General features: G+C 32.4%; 1 protein-coding gene across 6 annotated transcripts in view; it reads right to left on the reverse strand.

The window, feature by feature from the left end:
- Nucleotides 1-19,241, reverse strand: part of LOC145296850 (mutS protein homolog 5-like) — a 1,881,756-nt gene that overhangs the window by 20,423 nt on the left and 1,842,092 nt on the right. For all 6 annotated transcript variants that reach the window (XM_080142982.1, XM_080142983.1, XM_080142984.1 and 3 more), the window contains 5 exons: nucleotides 15,682-15,723; nucleotides 10,845-10,941; nucleotides 6,816-6,905; nucleotides 2,353-2,479; nucleotides 146-298 (listed from right to left, as the gene is read on the reverse strand). In XM_080142982.1, coding sequence (XP_079999108.1) covers nucleotides 146-298; nucleotides 2,353-2,479; nucleotides 6,816-6,905; nucleotides 10,845-10,941; nucleotides 15,682-15,723 — 509 coding nt within the window. The remainder of the gene's footprint in view (nucleotides 1-145; nucleotides 299-2,352; nucleotides 2,480-6,815; nucleotides 6,906-10,844; nucleotides 10,942-15,681; nucleotides 15,724-19,241) is intronic.

Here is a 19,241-nt window from a genome sequence, read left to right on the forward strand (position 1 = left end):
CATATGACTTGTAAAGGTCAAAAGTTAAAGAGGCCATTTCCCAATGATTTAACCTTCGTTCATAAATAACAGACTCATATCTTTTAAGTGTCTTATTTTTGTTGCTAATTGAACATTCATTGAGTAAAATGAGCATTTTTCTCACCTGGTTAATATCCAACATGAAAGTGGAGAGGTCAACAGATACGCTGTCTTGGGATTTGATCCGTGTAAAAATTTTGTCGACTGTACAAACTGTGCTATGATTCTCAGCTGGAATGAAGCTGCCGATACATGCCATATACACAATCAGGGCAACCTGCACTCGGAGAAAACAAGGTTTTAAATATTACAAATCAGTTAGGATTTAACACTCCCACCAAATGGGAGAAACAAAAGAAACAGCTTTTGGTTGACACCTTGATCTTTGCACATGCAAAAATATAAACAAGCATAAAAAACGAGTTGTTTGGTTTTTCCGCAGTACGATTTACCTCTAAATGTAGGGTGTGTTTCTTGATTTACAAAACTTTCAAATAAAACTATTTAAACAAAACTTTTTAATAAAACTATTTAAACAAAACTTTTTAATAAAACTATTTAAACAAAACTTTTTAATAAAACTATTTAAACAAAACTTTTTAATAAAACTATTTACACAAACTTTTTAATAAACAAAGGAAGGATAATTACTTTACATTTTAATAGTTATATTATTTTTTGGAAGGCATTTTAATTTTTAAATAAGAACAACCCGAGTTGTTTAGTTTTTTATTACAAGATCGATTATTAATATAGGGAAAGCTTTATTTTAAGAAAAGAAATGGGAATAAATATTTTTAATGTAGCATACAAAACTTTTGAAGGAACAGAATTTTCCCTACATTAAAAACTGATGTTAGAATTGAGATTTTAGGATGCTGATCTTTCCAGTTCTTGGTCAGTGAAGGAGAAATCCTCCTAGACCAAGGCAATTTTCCTATTCTTTTTGCTTCTCTTATTAGGTGGGGTCCTTATACCCTAATTGATCCAATACTACTTATTTGAGTTTCAGGTTGTACTGAAATAATATACCCTCTTTAAAGTTTAATAAGTTACAAAAAGGCAATATCAGATTTGTTCAGTCATTAATGTAGACACCATTCATTTTGATGATCTATTTCCATCTTTCAATATGATGTTTAATCTCACGTTCATAAAATTCCTTGGTTTACAAGTTTTTTTTGTTTAAAATCTAAAAGAATTCAGAATTTTTCTCTTTGATGCAAATTTAAATCCAATCAAGCTAAATCATTTGAATAGATCAAGATTTATTTTAAGAGAAGTCAAAATGGAATTTCTTTCTCCAGCTTGAAAACTTTAGCATTTTCATGGATGTGGAATTTTTAATATCATGTTCACAACATTCATAAACTCTTGACAAATGAAAAGACCGTTTCAATCGATGTAACCTCCGACCTTCTTCAAATGTATGTATATTTTCTCTAATATTTTTAAGTGTCTTACTACTATATCAGAAGTTGAACATGTCAAACCTAGGATACATAGTTATCATTACACCACTTCCCCTTTCTACTAATATTGATAATAACACCCAGAGAATGGCTTGGCTGATATTTTTTGACATCAGACTTGAAAACAACAATGTTGTAATCAGCAGGAATGCAACTGGATGGTATTGTGTTTCACAAATAGGAAGTTTATGGAAATAAACTCTGTTCATGGAAGTTCCATTTGGTGTTAAGTACACAGAGGAAGAAGAGAAAGTGAGTATAAAGAGATGAGTTCTTGCTGTGAATGTTTTATAATAAGTAGATAAAATGAAAAATTAAAACCTATTCTCTTTTGATAACAATAACATTTCTACCAACCTGGCTAGCTTCTATTATAAGAACAGGGAGGCAAAAGATTCATTCAGATTTTATCACACAAAAAAAAAAACCACAAAAAAAACTGATGCAATTTATTCATTATTTCAGAAAACTACAGTAGCAGATAATAATGCTTTGTAGTCTTTGGATGATTTTAATCACTATTCTCACAAGATTTTGTTCAATATAACCTCCGACTTTTTTCATGTACATTTTTGTTAAACTCAGGAATCTGTATGGAATTTTAAACAGAATTATTTATTTAATGCATGAGTCACGCTGCTCTTATTCCATTAGTCATGATTATGTAGAGATCTTAAGTAATTCTTAATCATATCATTAGTATCGCCTACTCTGAAGATTGAAACCTCACTCTCCATAATACTGTCACTTAGCGCTTTATCTGGTAAAGATAATATTGCCTTTGTAATTAACTCAAATCATTTTGACTAACAATATTTATGAGTTAATCAGTTAATCAACGCAAATAAAGAATTCTTACTTGTTTCAAATAAACACTTTTCCCTGAAGCATTCGGACTTGTGAGGATCTTGATTTTGGAATTGGATCCGCCACTTAAAGTGTCATTTGGAACAAATGGATTGCACACTATTTCTTGTAGAGGATGCCTGTTGGAAAAGACAAAAACTTATTGTAAACGTGATCAACATAACTATTATGTCTTTGTTATTTGTTTTCATAATAACACTATTCCTGTTCTTAATCTGATTTTGTAAGTTGTTCCAAAAACATTTAAGCAAAAAATCCAATTGGTCTATAGATTTTAAAAATAAGCCTTGTAATTTATAGATTTAAATCACTCAAATTTTTTATTTTTTTATTTTTTTTATTGCAATTTCACTCTAAACAAGGCATATTGCCACTTTGCTGTAGGGGGGCTACTATCAGGGACATAAGCTACAGTGGTACTATGTGGGGAGTTGGGCAGCAAGATGTCGGTTCATGTTACACTTGAACTTCTGCATGTCAGTACAGTTGAGGAAGCAGAAACTCGGAAGGGAATTCCAAAGTCCAGCAGTTCTGGGGAAGAAACTACTGGAGTAGAAGGCTCTCTTACATCTATGGATCTCTACTGTGAAGGGGTGGGATTTTGTTGCTTGTCGGGTTTGTCGGGGATATTTACGTCGAGGGGGCACAAGTGCTTGCAGTTCGGCAGAGCATTCACCATTGAAATACTTGTAGAACAGGCAGAAGGATGCTACATTACGTCGATGGGACAGAGGCTGAAGCTTAGATGACAGTTCAAGATATATTAGGTTGGCGACTCTCTTTTGAAACCTGTCTAGGAGTGAGAGACTAGTAGCAGATGCATCAGCCCAAATATGACAACAATACTCCATACATGGGCGAATGGTGGCCTTATAGAAGTACAGGATACTTTCAAGCGTTAGTAGCTTTCTAGCACGGTTAGAGAACCTACCTTTTTCGCAGCATTTCTGGCAATGCTCTCAATGTAATTTTTTCAACTCATGTTTCCTGTGAACGTTAGGCCGAGGAGTTTAAAGGATGTGCTTTCAGATAAAGAGTCTTTGGCCATTGCTATTGGTGGTAGAGAACGTTTCTTGTAGTTATTGAAGGAAACAAGTTTAGTCTTAGCAGCATTGAATGTGACAATCCATTTTTGTCCCCATTCCACTACAGATCGGAGATCATCCTCTAGTGTTTTTGCCATTTCTCTAGATATGTGTTCATTTGTTTTCCTGTCGTGTCGGTTATAGAGAGTGGTGTCATCAGCATATATACTCATCTCACAGATAATTTTGTCAGGGAAGTCATTTATGAATATTAGAAATAATAGAGGTCGGAGGATAGGCCCTTGAGGCACTCCCGCATTTATATCATATTGTTTGGATATACAACCATCGATGACAACCTGAATTTTTCTCTTATCTAAGAAGGATTTAATTATGTTAAAGATTCTTCCAGTGATACCGTATGATCTGATTTTCCTGAGAAGACCTTCGTGCCATACCCTGTCAAAAGCCTTAGATATATCTAGAGCTACCGCTCTACCTTCCCCTGCTTTGTCAAGTGAATGGTATATGCACTCAGAGATTATAGTTAGGATGTCTACCGTGGAACGGGCTTGCCTAAATCCGTATTGTTGGTCGGTTAGAATTTTAGCATCTGTAAGGTGATGGACTAGATCTTGGTTAATAATGGACTCAAATATTTTGGCGAAAAATGGGGCGGTAATTTACTGGGTCAGTCCTTTCGTCAGAATTCTTGAAAACTGGTACCACAGAAGCAGTTTTTCAGCAGGCAGGAAAACAAGATTCCTTAAGGCATTTGTTGTAAAGTTTGGAGAGAACCGGCACTACTTCGGCAGAGCACTTTTTTAATAGCACAACCGGGATGCTTTGAAGTGTCAAGATTTTTTATGATGGCATGCACCTGAGATGGGGTGATTTCCAGATCATCTAGTGTGGCGTCTGTGAGCAAAGGAAAGTCAGGGAGGGGGTGGTTTGCAGGGTCCAGTGCGGAGTTGGAGGCGAACCGACTGGCAAACATGTTAGCCTTCTCGGTTGCTGAGCAAACAACCTCATGATTGTTGGATAGTGGGGGAATTGTTGATTGCCCATTATTTACTACACTGTTGTAGATTTTCCAAAAGTTACGGGTTCCTAATTTCTGTGCTTCGATGCGTTTTTTGGTGATTTCAGTAAATTCTCTCTTAGCTGTCGCTATTTCTTTCTTACAGTTATTTCTAGCTGATTTATTATTATCATTTATTATTAGCATTATTATTATTATTATTATCATTTATTATTATCATTATTATTATCATTATTATTATTATCATTATTATTATTATTATCATTTATTATTATCATTATTATTATTATTATCATTTATTATTATCATTATTATTATTATCATTTATTATTATCATTATTATTATTATCATTTATTATTATCATTATTATTATGATTATTATTATCATTATTATTATTATCATTTATTATTATCATTATTAATGTCATTATTATTATCATTATTATTATCATTATTATCATTTATTATTATTATTATCATTTATTATTATCATCATTATTATTATTATTATCATTTATTATTATCATTATTATTATCATTTATTATTATCATTATTAATGTCATTATTATTATTATCATTATTATTATCATTATTATCATTTATTATTATCATTATTATTATTATTATCATTATTATTATCATTATTATTATCATTTATTATTATCATTATTATTATCATTATTAATGTCATTATTATTATTATTATCATTATTATTATCATTTATTATTATCATTATTATTATCATTTATTATTATCATTATTATTATCATTATTAATGTCATTATTATTATTATTATCATTATTATTATTATTTAGTCACTAGGACTAGTCACACAAGCCATCATCAAAGATTGCTCTTTGAGAACAACTTGTGATGTTCTCTGGAGTCTGAGTGACAACAAGTCTTCCTAGATTTCCAGTACTCTCTTCCTCTTTTGATAACCTTTGCAAAAGAATTTGTCTTATCGCAACAGTTGCTTACCATTGATTTCTCATTGGCAGCGACCATTGATCTTCACTGGAATTCGGGTAGAAATAAGCCTCACCAAGGTCCCAGTCCTTTTTGAACTCAACCAGCGGAGATTTGGCTAGTGCTTTCTCCCCTCGGTCTTTTCATCTTCATTGACCTGCCTCACTTATTTGGTGTGTTGCCAGTTTATGGTGACACACACCACATACATAAAGGGGGGGCAGTATCTTATAATCATACCGTTTCAGTTATCATGATGCAATGTTATCATGATGCAATGTTCCTCTGTGTTTTACGTCTGTAGCTGTTTCTGTATGTCTAGTTTGTGTCTGTAGTTCATGTGTTTTCCTTAATATTTCAGACATTTTCATTATTGTTATCCATTGCATCTTCTCAGCCATCCCCCTGATTCCAATCTCTCCCATTCTTTTTTCAAAGTTTTTCGGTATTGTTCCTAGTGCTCTTACTATTAGTAGAGTTATCTTGACTTTTTCCATTTTCCAGATCCTTTTCAGCTCTCTGGCCAGTTCCATGTATTTGCTCCGCTTCTTCGTCTACTTGATTTTCACTCTATAGTCTGCTACTTCTCTTTTCACGCTAGCAGTGAATTAGTAGCAACAGTAGTCGCTGAAGTGACATGGTTGCTATGGAAACCAATCATAAAAAGCGTCGCTCACCTCCTTACATATTTTTACGATTTTAAACACCAGAAAATTCATCATAACTTTTGTTTTACTGAACGAAAATTGAAATTTTTTTTCACAATATAGCTGAGGTGATCCATAATAATTATTTGAAATTTGATCGAAAAATGAGTTAGCGATGAAGCTTTAAAGCAGTTCTAAATTACTAAAACTGCAACTTAACCATATATTCAAACACTTCCATGTTTTTATTTTATATATATTGAAGCCAATGAAGTTTGGCATCTTATATGACCTTTGACCCTTTTGATAGAATTTCGACTTCTGATTTTTCCAAGTTTGATGCATGGAGCTGATATGCTTTGTTAACAACAAGCACCATGCAAAATTTCATCTTGATCATAAATTTTTTTGCGTTATTAACGCTTTCCTGGCATAAATTTTAAAATACTTCATACAATATGGAGAAGTAAAATTCAGATAAAACTTTAGCTCACATTATTAGGCACAGGTATGCCTGACTTATGTCCTTGGAATATATATTTTTTTCTTATAAAAACTTCACTTGTGTATGTTTTACATGGTTTTCATCATTCCAGTATGTTTATGGTTACTTAGAAGTATTTAAAAGTTTTATTTTTTCTGATTGTTAAAGAAAAGTATTTCTCAATAATATAAGTTTGTTTCATGATGGATATTCCACATAATCACTGATAATTGTGACCTTTGTCTTTCTGTTTGAAAAGCATTGATTGAATACATCAAACGAACCTGCCATTTTTTATTTCAATAAGGTTTTCTTCGTTCAGAATTGGTTGTACATAACCAAACTCTCGAGCTGCATGAGCAAAAGCCATGAGGCTGAAAATGTGATAAAAAAAAAAGATAAATAAGATCAAACAAAGAATAAATTTACTTGATGAATTAATTTGCTAATGAATCAGAGATACAAAAATCCACATACAAACATAAAAATATGCCTACAAAGTAGTAATAAATCAATAGCAATAACAAATAAAATTCTCATATTAACATACCAATTTATTTAGCAAATAAATTATGACACAATATGAATCTGTTATTTGTGAATTTAAGTTGAAGAAAGCTCATAAGGTAAAGAGAAAATTTATCTGCAATAAAACGGTGTCAAAACCGAATGAAAGACATGTGAAATGCATGTTTAAAGGTAAGTGTTTGGTTACTGATATTATGCATCAGTTTGATGTCACTGTTTATTAAAATGTGATCCACTTTATAAAGGAAAACGATTGCACGAAAGAAAAAAAAAACCTGTTTTAACACAACAATGGAAGGATTAATTAAAGTGGAAAAAGGTTGGACAATGTCCGAGTGAAGAAAGGAAAGTTCTTTGGCATGTGAAAGGTCTGTCAGTAACTATACTCAAGCAAAGATCATCGACGCTTGAGTATTCAACAGATAGGGGCCAGACGTCTTTTTTCTAAACTCTGTCATCACTTTTCCCAGGTTTTCCTTGGTCTTCCCCTGATAACTGGTTCAGTTACTTCAAATGTTCTACATCGATTAATCCAAGAACCATTCTTTCAATGTGAAGAAAATTAAAGTCTCCTGTTCTGCACACATCTCCCTACATTCTCCTGATAAAACGTGTTGTCTATATTCAGCATTAATACACTTTTGAAATGATAATGGCTGGTAACAACAAATGAGCAAAACAAAAGAAATGCTTGAACACGTTATTATGAGAGATTTTACTGAATAGCGAGTTTGTCCACCTGTCTCAAAAGCTGATGCTTCATTTTCACCCAAAAGGAACTAACATGTCCGGTTTCCTTGCTTTCATAGTATGTTGCGGCACAGTGATGAATAATTATCATCTCATATAGAAAGAACAATAAAGGTAATGTCACTACAGAAGAGAAAAGTCAAAAGGAGAAATGATATTATGCATGTAGGGGCGCTAACCTGTCACATTCTTCATGTAACGTTATATGAATATGTTAACATGTAGACGCTCAGGACCCAACACATTGTAGACTCTGTTGCAAAGGAAACTAAGACAAATAATAACTCAACTCACTTTTTTCTGTTGAAACAATGACATTTATTTCCGGGTACTTTCCGAAAGAAAACATAATTGGCCTGTGCACATTCTTTTTATAGTCTTTTCTTTTTCCTTACTGTGGTGTCACTTTGCAAATGGCTCAGCATTTGCTACAGCCGCCATACACCCATCTATACTTTGTTACATCCACAGAAAGAGAATCTTAATCTATATATCTAGAAAAGTGAAACTGTCTGTATGTGTGTCTGTGTGTGTACATTTCCTTACCAAATAAGTCTGTCAATTTTCAGTCTAAAGACTCGAGATTTGACATAAGGAGTATTGAGATTTGGGAAAATCTTTTTAATTGGTTTTCGGCTAGAAATTTGACTGTCAAGAGGTCAAAGTTCAACAATTTGACCTTTGAAAACTCTACCAAACTCCTCCGCTAATTTTGGGTCTAAACACTTGAAATTTTAGATGTAGGTTCCTTGGGGATGAATCAAACTTTTTAACTTAATTTGAGCCCAAAATAGGTCAAAATTGGGGGCCAAAGTTTTAAAAAAATTTGACCTCTGCAGTCTCTACGAAATTACTCAGCCAATTTTTAGTCTAAACTTTTGAATTTTTACATGAAGTGTATTCAGATATAGGGCAAGCTTTTTAATCGGTTTTTGGGCGAAAATTTGGCAGCCAAGAGGTCAAAGTTTACAGAGTTGACATTTGCAGACTATACCAAACTCCTCTGCCAATTTTGGATCTAAAGACTTGAAATTTTAAATGTAGGTTACCTGGACATGAATCAAACTTTTAATATATATATATATATATATATATATATATATATATATACTAGCAAAAGTACCCGTTGTTGACTGGGTTCAAAAACAGCCTACAGAAAATGGACTCTGATTTATGAAAGTATGATAGGTTATGAAAAGGAAGGGTTGTAAAGAGATAGCTTCGAATTTGGGAGTATCAAAACCAAAGCAAAATATGATGAAAGTAAAAATAAAATAGATAACCCCATCATTTATTATACCATACCTGTTCACACTGAAACACTTATCACAATATTCTGTGGATCTATATTAATAAAACCTTGTTAAACTTTGTGACATATTTCCATTCTATGGAGGTCAGGTGCGAACGAACACCCCATAATTTTATTATACCATATTTCTTCAAACTGAAACATAATTATCAAAGTATAATTACGCAGATAGATATGAAAAGTCTTTATTAAAGTTTGTGCCTATTTCCATTCTATGGAGGCCAGGCGCGAACGCAGACCCCACAATTTTATTATACCATCCCTATTTAAGTTAAACATACTTATCAAAGTATTATTATGTACATCTATATCAAAAACACTTGTAAACGTTTTTTTTTAATTTTTAAATTTTTTATTTCCATACTTTGTGAACCAGGCACGTACACAGACCCCCACAATTTTAATGAACCACCGTTCTGCCAGATCAAACATACCCATTCCTGTGTCTCAATATCATTATATGTAATCAGTTTTTTAAAATAGTCAACCATATAAGAGCCTATTCGTGACTAGACACACACACACAGACATTAAGCTTTATATTATAGATATATATATGCACATAAAGTTATGAACAGTACATAGGGCCCGAGCAAAGCTGGGCTGAAGTGCTAGTATGAAATAAAAATGAAAACTTTATTTATTTAAGATATCAAATGTGACACTTATTTCAATCAACTGTAATATACTATATTAGACAAATGAAATTTCAGTGAGAAACAACCAAAGATGTAGAATCAACAGCCCAACATACAAAAAACATAAAATTTTCCTGGCTTTTTGGCAAGGAGCAAAGTGTAATATCTGTTTTAATGCTGCACTTAATCTTTTCAGTCTTTGGTCAGTGAAGGAGAAGTGCTTCTAGATTGAGACGATTTTTATTTTTGCTCCAGTCCCAAGTGCTTCTTTTTATGGAGCTGGATTTTTTTCTACATTAAAAACATACTTTTTCTAATTTTGCCCTCGTGGGGAGGAGAATAGATACAAACACATAAAAGACATAAAAGAATACCCTTTGCTTTATTCACTCATTTACATAAAAATATTTCTAGTTAGAAAACAGGTAAACAAAATATACTTTTAGATATGTTCATTTCATTTTTATTGGCTTCTAAAGAGGATTATGAAAATAATTCATTCACAAGAGCTTCTATTTTTTTTGTTCAATTTTCTTATCATTTTGTTCTTCTGGAAATAGGGCATCCTGCCAGATGTCAGATATTCACCCACTATGTCAGAAATTTCAATCGAGAAATCTTTTTAAGATTCTAAAGTCTCTTTAAGTCGAATTGTTTATCTCTCGCATTCCATTTATCACGTTGTTTTTGGAAATTCTTTTTCATGAGTCCACTTGCTACTTTAATTACTGGAATGATTTTCTTAAGATTCCAGTTTCTTTTCCTATCAAACATAAGACCTTGGTATTTCGTTACCTTTTCCCCCTCAGCTTTGTTTAATCCAACATCATTCGGACACTAATTTCTACTAAGATTGCTTCTTTCACTTCTTGTCCCATAAGGTAAGATTAAATAGCTCCGTTTTCTTTTTATTCTTAAATTTTCTTATCATTTTGTTATGGCTGGGGATTGGGCATCCTAATAGGTGCCAAACATTCACTTAATTTTTCATACATTCTATCCGAGATACCTTTTTTAGATTCTCACAGTCCTTTTAAGTGCATTAGAAATGAACAAAAATGTTTGCTTTCAAATGTTTTACTTACCAATCGAGCTCTGCGGTGTGCTCCATGACCAGAGACAACACAGCACTGTACTCAAGAACGGTATCCTGAAGTCGGTGCATAATTGTAGTCTCGTGATCTGAAAAGTCAAACAAAATTATTTTCATATATATATATATATATATATATATATATATATACAAAAGTGAAAATGTCTGTGAGTGTGTTTGTGTGTCTGCATACATTTCCCTACCAAATAAGTCTGTCAATTTTCGGTCTCGAGATTTGACATAAAGAGTATTGAGATTTGGGAAAATCTTTTTAATCGGTTTTTAGCCTGAAATTTGGCTGTCAAGGGGTCAAAGTTTAACGATTTGAGCTTTGAAACTCTACCAAACTCCTTCGCCAATTCTGGGTGTAAACACTTGAATTTTTAAATGTAGGTTACTTGGACATGGATCAAACTTTTTAATTTCATTTGAGCCAAAAAAAAAAAAAAAAATAATAAGGGGTCAAAATTGGGGTCAAAGTTTTAAAACATTTGACCTCTGCGGTCTCTACCAAATTACTTAGCCAATTTCTGGTCTAAACTTTTTAAATTTTACATAATAGGGCAAGCTTTTTAATCGGTTTGAATAAAAAAATTTGAGCTGCCAAGGTGTCCAAGTTCAAAAGATTAGACCTTTGCGGTGTCTACCAAACTACTCAGCCAATTTTGGGTCTAAACATTTGAAATTTATACATAACGGGTATTCAGACATGCAATTAGCCTTTTAATAGGTTTTGCAGCGAAAATTTGTCTGCCAAAAGGTCAAAGTTGAAAGAGTTGACCTTTGCAGATTCTACCAAATTCCTCTGCCAATTTTGAACCTAAAGACTTGAAATTTTAGATGTAGGTAACTTGAACATAGGTAAAACTTTGTATTTTGATTTGAGACTAAAATAATAAATGTTAAGGAGTAAAAATTGGGGTCAAAGTTAAAAAAAATTGACCTCTGCGGTCCTACGAAATTATTCAGACAAATTTTGGTCTAAACATTTGAAATCTTACATCAAGTGTATTCACACGTAGGGCAAGTTATGGACAGTACATAGGGTCTGAGCAAAGCTGGGCTGAACTGCTAGTATATATATATATATATATATATTACAAACTTTTTAAATTATTACAATCTTTTAGGATTACTACGGAAATTCTGAATTTGAATTTCATTCAGCGTGTCAACATCATAATTCCGGATTTTTCCTATAGGAACATTATCTCCTATCATTTTTCGTATTGATGATACTGGAATCCTCGACTTTTAATGTATCCTCTGATTTCTTTCATTTTTTCCCCCATTTTATAAATCCTTCGCACAAAAAATTTTTCTTTTTTCATTTATGACTAGTTTTCATGTAATGCTCTTTCAATTAATATTAGTAGCAACAAATTCATAGCTTCTTCGCTATAACATTCATTATCTTTCAATTAATGTCAGTATCAACAAATTCATAGCTTCTTCGCTATAACATTCATTATCTTTCAATTAATATCAGTAGCAACAAATTCATAGCTTCTTCGCTATAACATTCATTATCTTTCAATTAATGTCAGTATCAACAAATTCATAGCTTCTTCGCTATAACATTCATTATCTTTCAATTAATGTCAGTATCAACAAATTCATAGCTTCTTCGCTATAACATTCATTATCTTTCAATTAATGTCAGTATCAACAAATTCATAGCTTCTTCGCTATAACATTCATTATCTTTCAATTAATGTCAGTATCAACAAATTCATAGCTTCTTCGCTATAACATTCATTATCTTTCCTCTGATGAGATGAATGCATTTCCATTACATGCCTAATCTCTACAATCATAAAAATACAATCCATTTCATATCCGTTACATAAATTTTCTAACCTCCCTGAATTTTCGCAGGTCTTCCAAATTTTGGCGTCCTTGTTTTTCCCTTAAAAGATAGAGTACTATCTTTGATTTGATGAAAGAAAATCCTTCTAAACTGAGTTAATTTTTGTCCCAATCAAGATGGCTTCTCTTTGACAGTGCTACTCTTTTTCCAGCACTTAAAACAGATGGTGTCTAATTTTTCCCTCATAGAGAAAATGGGGAGGGGAAAGTACAGATGTACCGGTTTTATTTTTAACGCGATCTCTTTCATTTATCTAAAAACTTTAATTTATCTATTTTTCGTGGAGTTAAGGGAGATAACTCGTGTAAATTTATACGTGAGTTATTTCCCTTCAGAATTGTTTTCAAGAAATAATAACTACATGCCTGACAATGAATTGTGTTGATTAATAAAGTTATTTTATCAAATTTAATTTATTTGCTTCATCGACCAACACGTAGAGTAATTGATGAGAGTTGTGCAAAGATATATATATATATATATATATATATATATTTATAAAAGCTTGGTTTGCACTGTTGAACAGGGAACATCAATTCTACAAGAACATTATTGTAGACACGACCAGTGACAAATGATCACATGTTACAAGGGATTAACCGCTTATCAAGACCAGAAGGCCACCCGAGGATAAGAGTTAATGAGTGTCAAGTGGTCAGCGAGACAACCCCATAATGATCGCTAGTGGTGGAAATTGGGTAGAATCTAATTATTTAAGAAGACGACTCAACAAGAACTTGTTTGCATTGAATTTGTTATTGGCAGCGATCATCAGATCTTTTCTAGGTTTGAGTAGCAATAAGCCCCCTCAAGGTCCCAATGCTCTCTGCATCCTTCAAGTGCCGGTCTGGTGTGTGATCTCTCTTCTTAGTCTTTCTATTATTTTTGACCCTTTACTATTATTTTGTATGGTACTAACCGAAACTTGTGCCGTCACTTGTGTGTTTGTGTGTGTGGTTTATATTTATTTTATTTATTTATTATTATTATTAAAACTTGTGTAAAGATTCTGCAGTGGGAGAAGTATTGTAGCAGCAACGATCCAACTGCAAGATTGAGTTATCAAAACCGTTTCCAAAGATGCTTTACTCACTCGCAACAGAGGAGAAATGTCAAGCCGATTGCTGGGATATGATTTGAGTTTTTATCCAATCAAAGATATCTTGAATGCAAGAATCGAAGAAGAGTTGTTTGGGAACCAGAACATATTTATAGATTGAAGTACCTACTGTGAGATTATAGTCATACATATACATTCAATCCGGGAGGAGAGAACTTGTTATGAAGATGAAATCAAAGGAGGTGCAACTGAAAAACACCAGTTCATATTATCAACAATTTAAGCACAAACAAATATTTCTCTTTATTAAAATCTTTGAAACATGCAACGTCATCTTATCAACACTTTTCGAAATTATGTTAAAGACATTTTCATGATCTTTTTTTTTTTAATTTATAGCTCACCTTGATTTTATAGAATGAATATTAAAACCTATGAAATCAACATAATTTTGTTAAATCTCGACTATTTCGATTGTCAATTTGATTCAACTGGGACACTTTCTCATGTTTTGTTAAAATTACATATTAACCGAATTTTAATTCACTAATTTCAAATACTGTGTAATTTACACAAGTTCAGAAAGTAACATTATTACTGCTATGGCAATTCTTATCATTACAACTTTAATCAATTCTTAAGCCTTGTCTTGATTTGTATTGTTTAGACTATTCAAACTACCACTCAAATTTTGAAAATTATTCTCACAATATTTCAGCCAGTCCAACTCATAATCTTCTTCTTCTGCATTTTGTCAGACTCAGGAATCTTAATGTAAAACTCGGCAGTCTACCTGGATCCAAGGTGCAACAAGTAAAGGTGCTAAGTCATAATCAGTTCTAAGTGACAAACGTCTGGAGGTTAAGCGTTCAATCTTTAGTACAGATGATGCTAAGAATCTAATTTTTTTTTTTAATTACTTAAGACCTTGACTCGATAGCTGATAGAATGACAACAATTTATCATCATGACTTAAATAAAGGCTTCCGTTAGAAATTCTGTACTGATTCCAAAGTTTGAGAAAGATTTCAGAGTTTGGTAAGATACACTTGAAGAAAGTCAGAAGTTACATCGGCAAAAACGTTGTGCGAATAACATTGAAGATGAAGCATAAGTCTTGATAATCAAATAATACAAATTATCAATCTTCAGTTTTCTTTATGTTTCTAATTTTTTTTTTTTTTAGATGAGCATTAATAATTTTTATGATTCAAACTATTCAAACTACTATTCCTATCTTGTATGTTATTCTCACAACGTAGTGGGACTTTCACTTACTTATAATAATTATTCAATAACTGTATCCACTGCTGCACTATGTATCTTCCAGTTCTTACAAGGTTTGTTTCTTTTTTCGATAATGTCTTTATAAATCAATTCACACACCCAACATGTTGTATTATATAAGAAAAGAAAAATCTAAAATAGAAACAACCTTGGTCTATTATATAAAAGACAGTTGTCTGTTTCTGTGTCTGTTTCTGTGTGTATGTGTGTGTGTGTGTTCACATAAAAATCAGAAACTACACAAGACACACCCAAAAAACTTATATATTCTCTTTTCAGACAGAATATGGACACCTTTTATTTATAATATTCGTTCTTTTGGGAGTTTAACAGAAACAAGATTAGTCAAAGGGTGTCGACAGGGAGGGGTGATAGAGAGAAGGAGAGAGCGAATAGGTGGGATAGAGGGTAGGAGAAGCATAGAGGGTAGAGAGAAGTCGTTTTTTTTTTAAAGATATTCCAGACACTTTTTAACTCTGTCGTTTTGCTATCCATGTCTGTGTTCATCTTTGTTAAAACATGTTTTTATTAAAACGTTTGTTCATAGTTATGCTTTCTATCAACACCATTAATTAGAACTAGAAACATGAATCTATAATAATACAACGATACCTGTAATATCACATTGAGTGTCTCCCAGAATTCTGTCCAGTTCTGAAATCAAACGCAAAAAAATGAATTATTTTTTATCTGAATTTTTATGATCAATAAACAATTATAATGACGATGGCGTCCATGTAAGGCGGTTGTCTTCTGATGCACACGTTTGAATTCTGTGCGACTGATTTTTCACTTTGATATTTTTTATTTATATCCAATCACATAGACTAAATAAAGCGTTTGTTTAGTAATATTACTAACAAAACAATTTCATCCCTTCAAAAAAGTCAGTATTAAAATCATATAAAAAACATTAATTATATTTTTCTGCAACCCCCCCAAAAAAAAACAAACAAAAAAAATTAATATATAACATGCCATCAATATTAAAATCGTATAAAAACATTCATCATATTTTGCTGTAAAAAAAAAAAACTAAATCTATAACATACTGTAAAACTTGCAAAGACGTTCATTGTACCTTTACTGTTTGATGCAGTAAAGAGATAGTTAGAAAAAAACATAAACAAAGATTTATCACAGAGCTTAGGAGAAGAGTTATTTGTAGAATTTTGGGTTTGCATGGATATATGGCTCGGACAACAGCATATTCTTTTCATTGTTTTGACTCTCAAGTGTGTATCCGTTGATATGCTTTTATAAAATGTGATGTGGTTCTCGGTTGATTAACTGTGTCCAACTGTGTCGGATATATACTCGAGAGTCAACATAATGAAAAGAATATGCTGTTGTCACAGCCCTACTCATTAATCAAGAAGACGTTGCTCATGTTAAGTATCCCTTCTGTTGAGGTACAGGTTCGAATCCTGTACCAGTTTTATTTTTAATTTTGCAGTATTATTTTTTATATTCAGTCCCACAAACCAAATAAATGGTTGTTTAATAATATTACATATGCGTATAATAGCATAAAATAGCAACATAAAATACTACTGGTAAATTTTCAACATTAAACACGCGCGCGCGCACACACACACGCACACACACAGAGTCTCAAAATTTTCCAACCTTTAAAACTCTAAATAAAAAATAAATAAACAAAAACTTTCATTTCAATTCTTCCTTGGAAAATTACTCCATTCATAAGTGAATTATTCACTTTCGACCACTGCATTAGTTTGCTTTCAGGAATTTACTCTAGTTTTAATATAGTTCTAATAGGGATTATCTGTTGTTTACCATGAAAAACTGTTTCAGGGTTTTAAAAACAAAACAATATTGATCAAACACCACCTCCCTAAAAAAAAAAAGAATAAAAACGTTTCGGATATTAGATATAAATTTTCACTTTAGATTATATATATATATATATATATATATATATATATATATATATATATATATATATATATATATATATACTAGCAAAAGTACCTGTCGTTCACTGGGTTCAAAAACAGCCTACAGAAAATGGACTCTGATTTATGAAAGTATGGTAGGTTATGAAAAGGAAGGGTTGTAAAGAGATAGCTTCGAATTTGGGGGTATCAAAACCAAAGCAAAAGTATGATGAAAGTAAAAATAAAATAGATAAACCCCATAATTTATTATACCATACCTATTCACACTGATCACAATCTTGTGTGAACCTATATTAAAAAACATTGTTAAACTTTATGACATATTTCCATTCTATGAAGGTTAGGCACAAATGAACATCCCATAATTTTATTATACTATATTTCTTCAAACTGAAACATAATTATCAAAGTATACTTACGCAGATAGATATGAAAAGTCTTTATTAAAGTTTGTGCCTATTTCCATTCTATGGAGGCCAGGCGCGAATGCAGACCCCACAATTTTATTATACCATCCGTATTTAAGTTAAAACATACTTATCAAAGTATTATTATGTACATCTATATCAAAAACACTTGTAAACATTTTTTTTTAATTTTTAAATTTTTTATTTCCATACTTTGTGAACCAGGCATGTACAGAGACCCCCACAATTTTATTGAATCATCATTATGCCAGATCAAACATACCCTTTCCTGTGTCTCGATACATTTCTATCCTTATATGTGATCAGTTTTCTATAATAGTCAACAATATAGGAGCCTATTCGTGATCAGACACACACAGAGACGTTCAGCTTTATATTACATATATATATTAGTGATTCCAAAATTTATCGATTCTGTTCTAAAGTACCGATTTCGATTTGGATCCTTTTAAAATTTCTAAACATTAAATTAGAGCTTTCACGCTGTTTAAAAATGTTCAAATAACTGTACCCCCCCACACACACACCGTGTAATGTCCATATATATTTTGCAAAATGTAAAACGCACACTTGAAATGGAAGTATATCACAAGAGTAGTTCTTCTTAAAAATCTTTCTCAAATGCTTTTCTTGTAATTGATTGAAAATTATGAGACAAGATCTAACAAACCTCATTTGCATTTGTTTGTCGTTAATGCTATTTGAAATTTTCAAAAACAATTAAAAAGAACCGACGATTGGTATGCAAAATAAGAAAACAGTGTAGGAATAGAATAGTTAAGAAAGCCCGTCCCATGTCAAGAATGATTTTCTACATAATAAAGTATTATTTAGAAAATCAGTCTTAACATTAGGAGGGATATCTGTTAACTATTCTGAACCGTCTCCCTTTTGAAAAAATATGTTCATATTTTTTACACAATTTGGTCTATTATTAGATTGATTTGCATTATTGTAAAACAAAAGTAAATTAGAGATCATCATCATAATAATAATAATAATTCTGATTTCGTTTATGAACGCCTCTCTGAAAAGGGATGGGATTCGTTTCCAGAGGTTTCCCTTAATCCCGGCTTCAAACCAGGAGCTTCAAAGATCAAGGGTTTTCCTAAGGATATTGGTGATACCTATAATTGCAGAGGTTTGAAGGCCGCCTAAAACATCGGGGATTTGTAGTTTTTTCAATTGTCCTTCCAGACGACTTGATACTACTTCTAGTGTACTAACTACGACCGGGATTATTTGTGTTTTAACCCCGTGTATACGCCTTATCTCCAAGGCCAATGGAGCATAATTGCTCCACTTCTCATTCTCCTTCTCTCTCACATTCCTGTCCCAGGGTACAGAGAAGTCTACAATCTGCCAGTTTTTTGAGACTTTGTCAATTACGACCAAATCCGGACAATTATGTTCCAATTGCTTGGTCGTTATGACACTTTTGTCCCACCATACCTCTACCTTGCAATACTCACTCGTTCTCACTTCATCAGGCACCTCCTCAAACCATTTTCCAGCACACTTCACCCCAACCCTCTTACACACCTCCCAATATATCCGGAGTCCCATGCAATCGTGTCTTTTTCGGTATTCTCTCTGGGCCAGTCCACTACATCCTGCTGCAATATCCTGGAAGAACCTTCCATGCATTTTCTTCCTAGCCAGTTCCTCTGCCCTTTCTCTATCCATACGTTTCACATAATCAACCTTTGTCTTACATACCTCCACTTCATTGGCCACCACCTTAAGCATCCACTCCTCACTTCTAGCCACATGCTCCTTCAATAACATCTCCTCAGTTCTAACACAATCTTTTACACTTTTC

Source organism: Euprymna scolopes, chromosome 17, assembly GCF_053919585.1.
Source record: "Euprymna scolopes isolate OS-2025 chromosome 17, ASM5391958v1, whole genome shotgun sequence".
Taxonomy (NCBI): Eukaryota; Metazoa; Mollusca; class Cephalopoda; order Sepiida; family Sepiolidae; genus Euprymna; species Euprymna scolopes.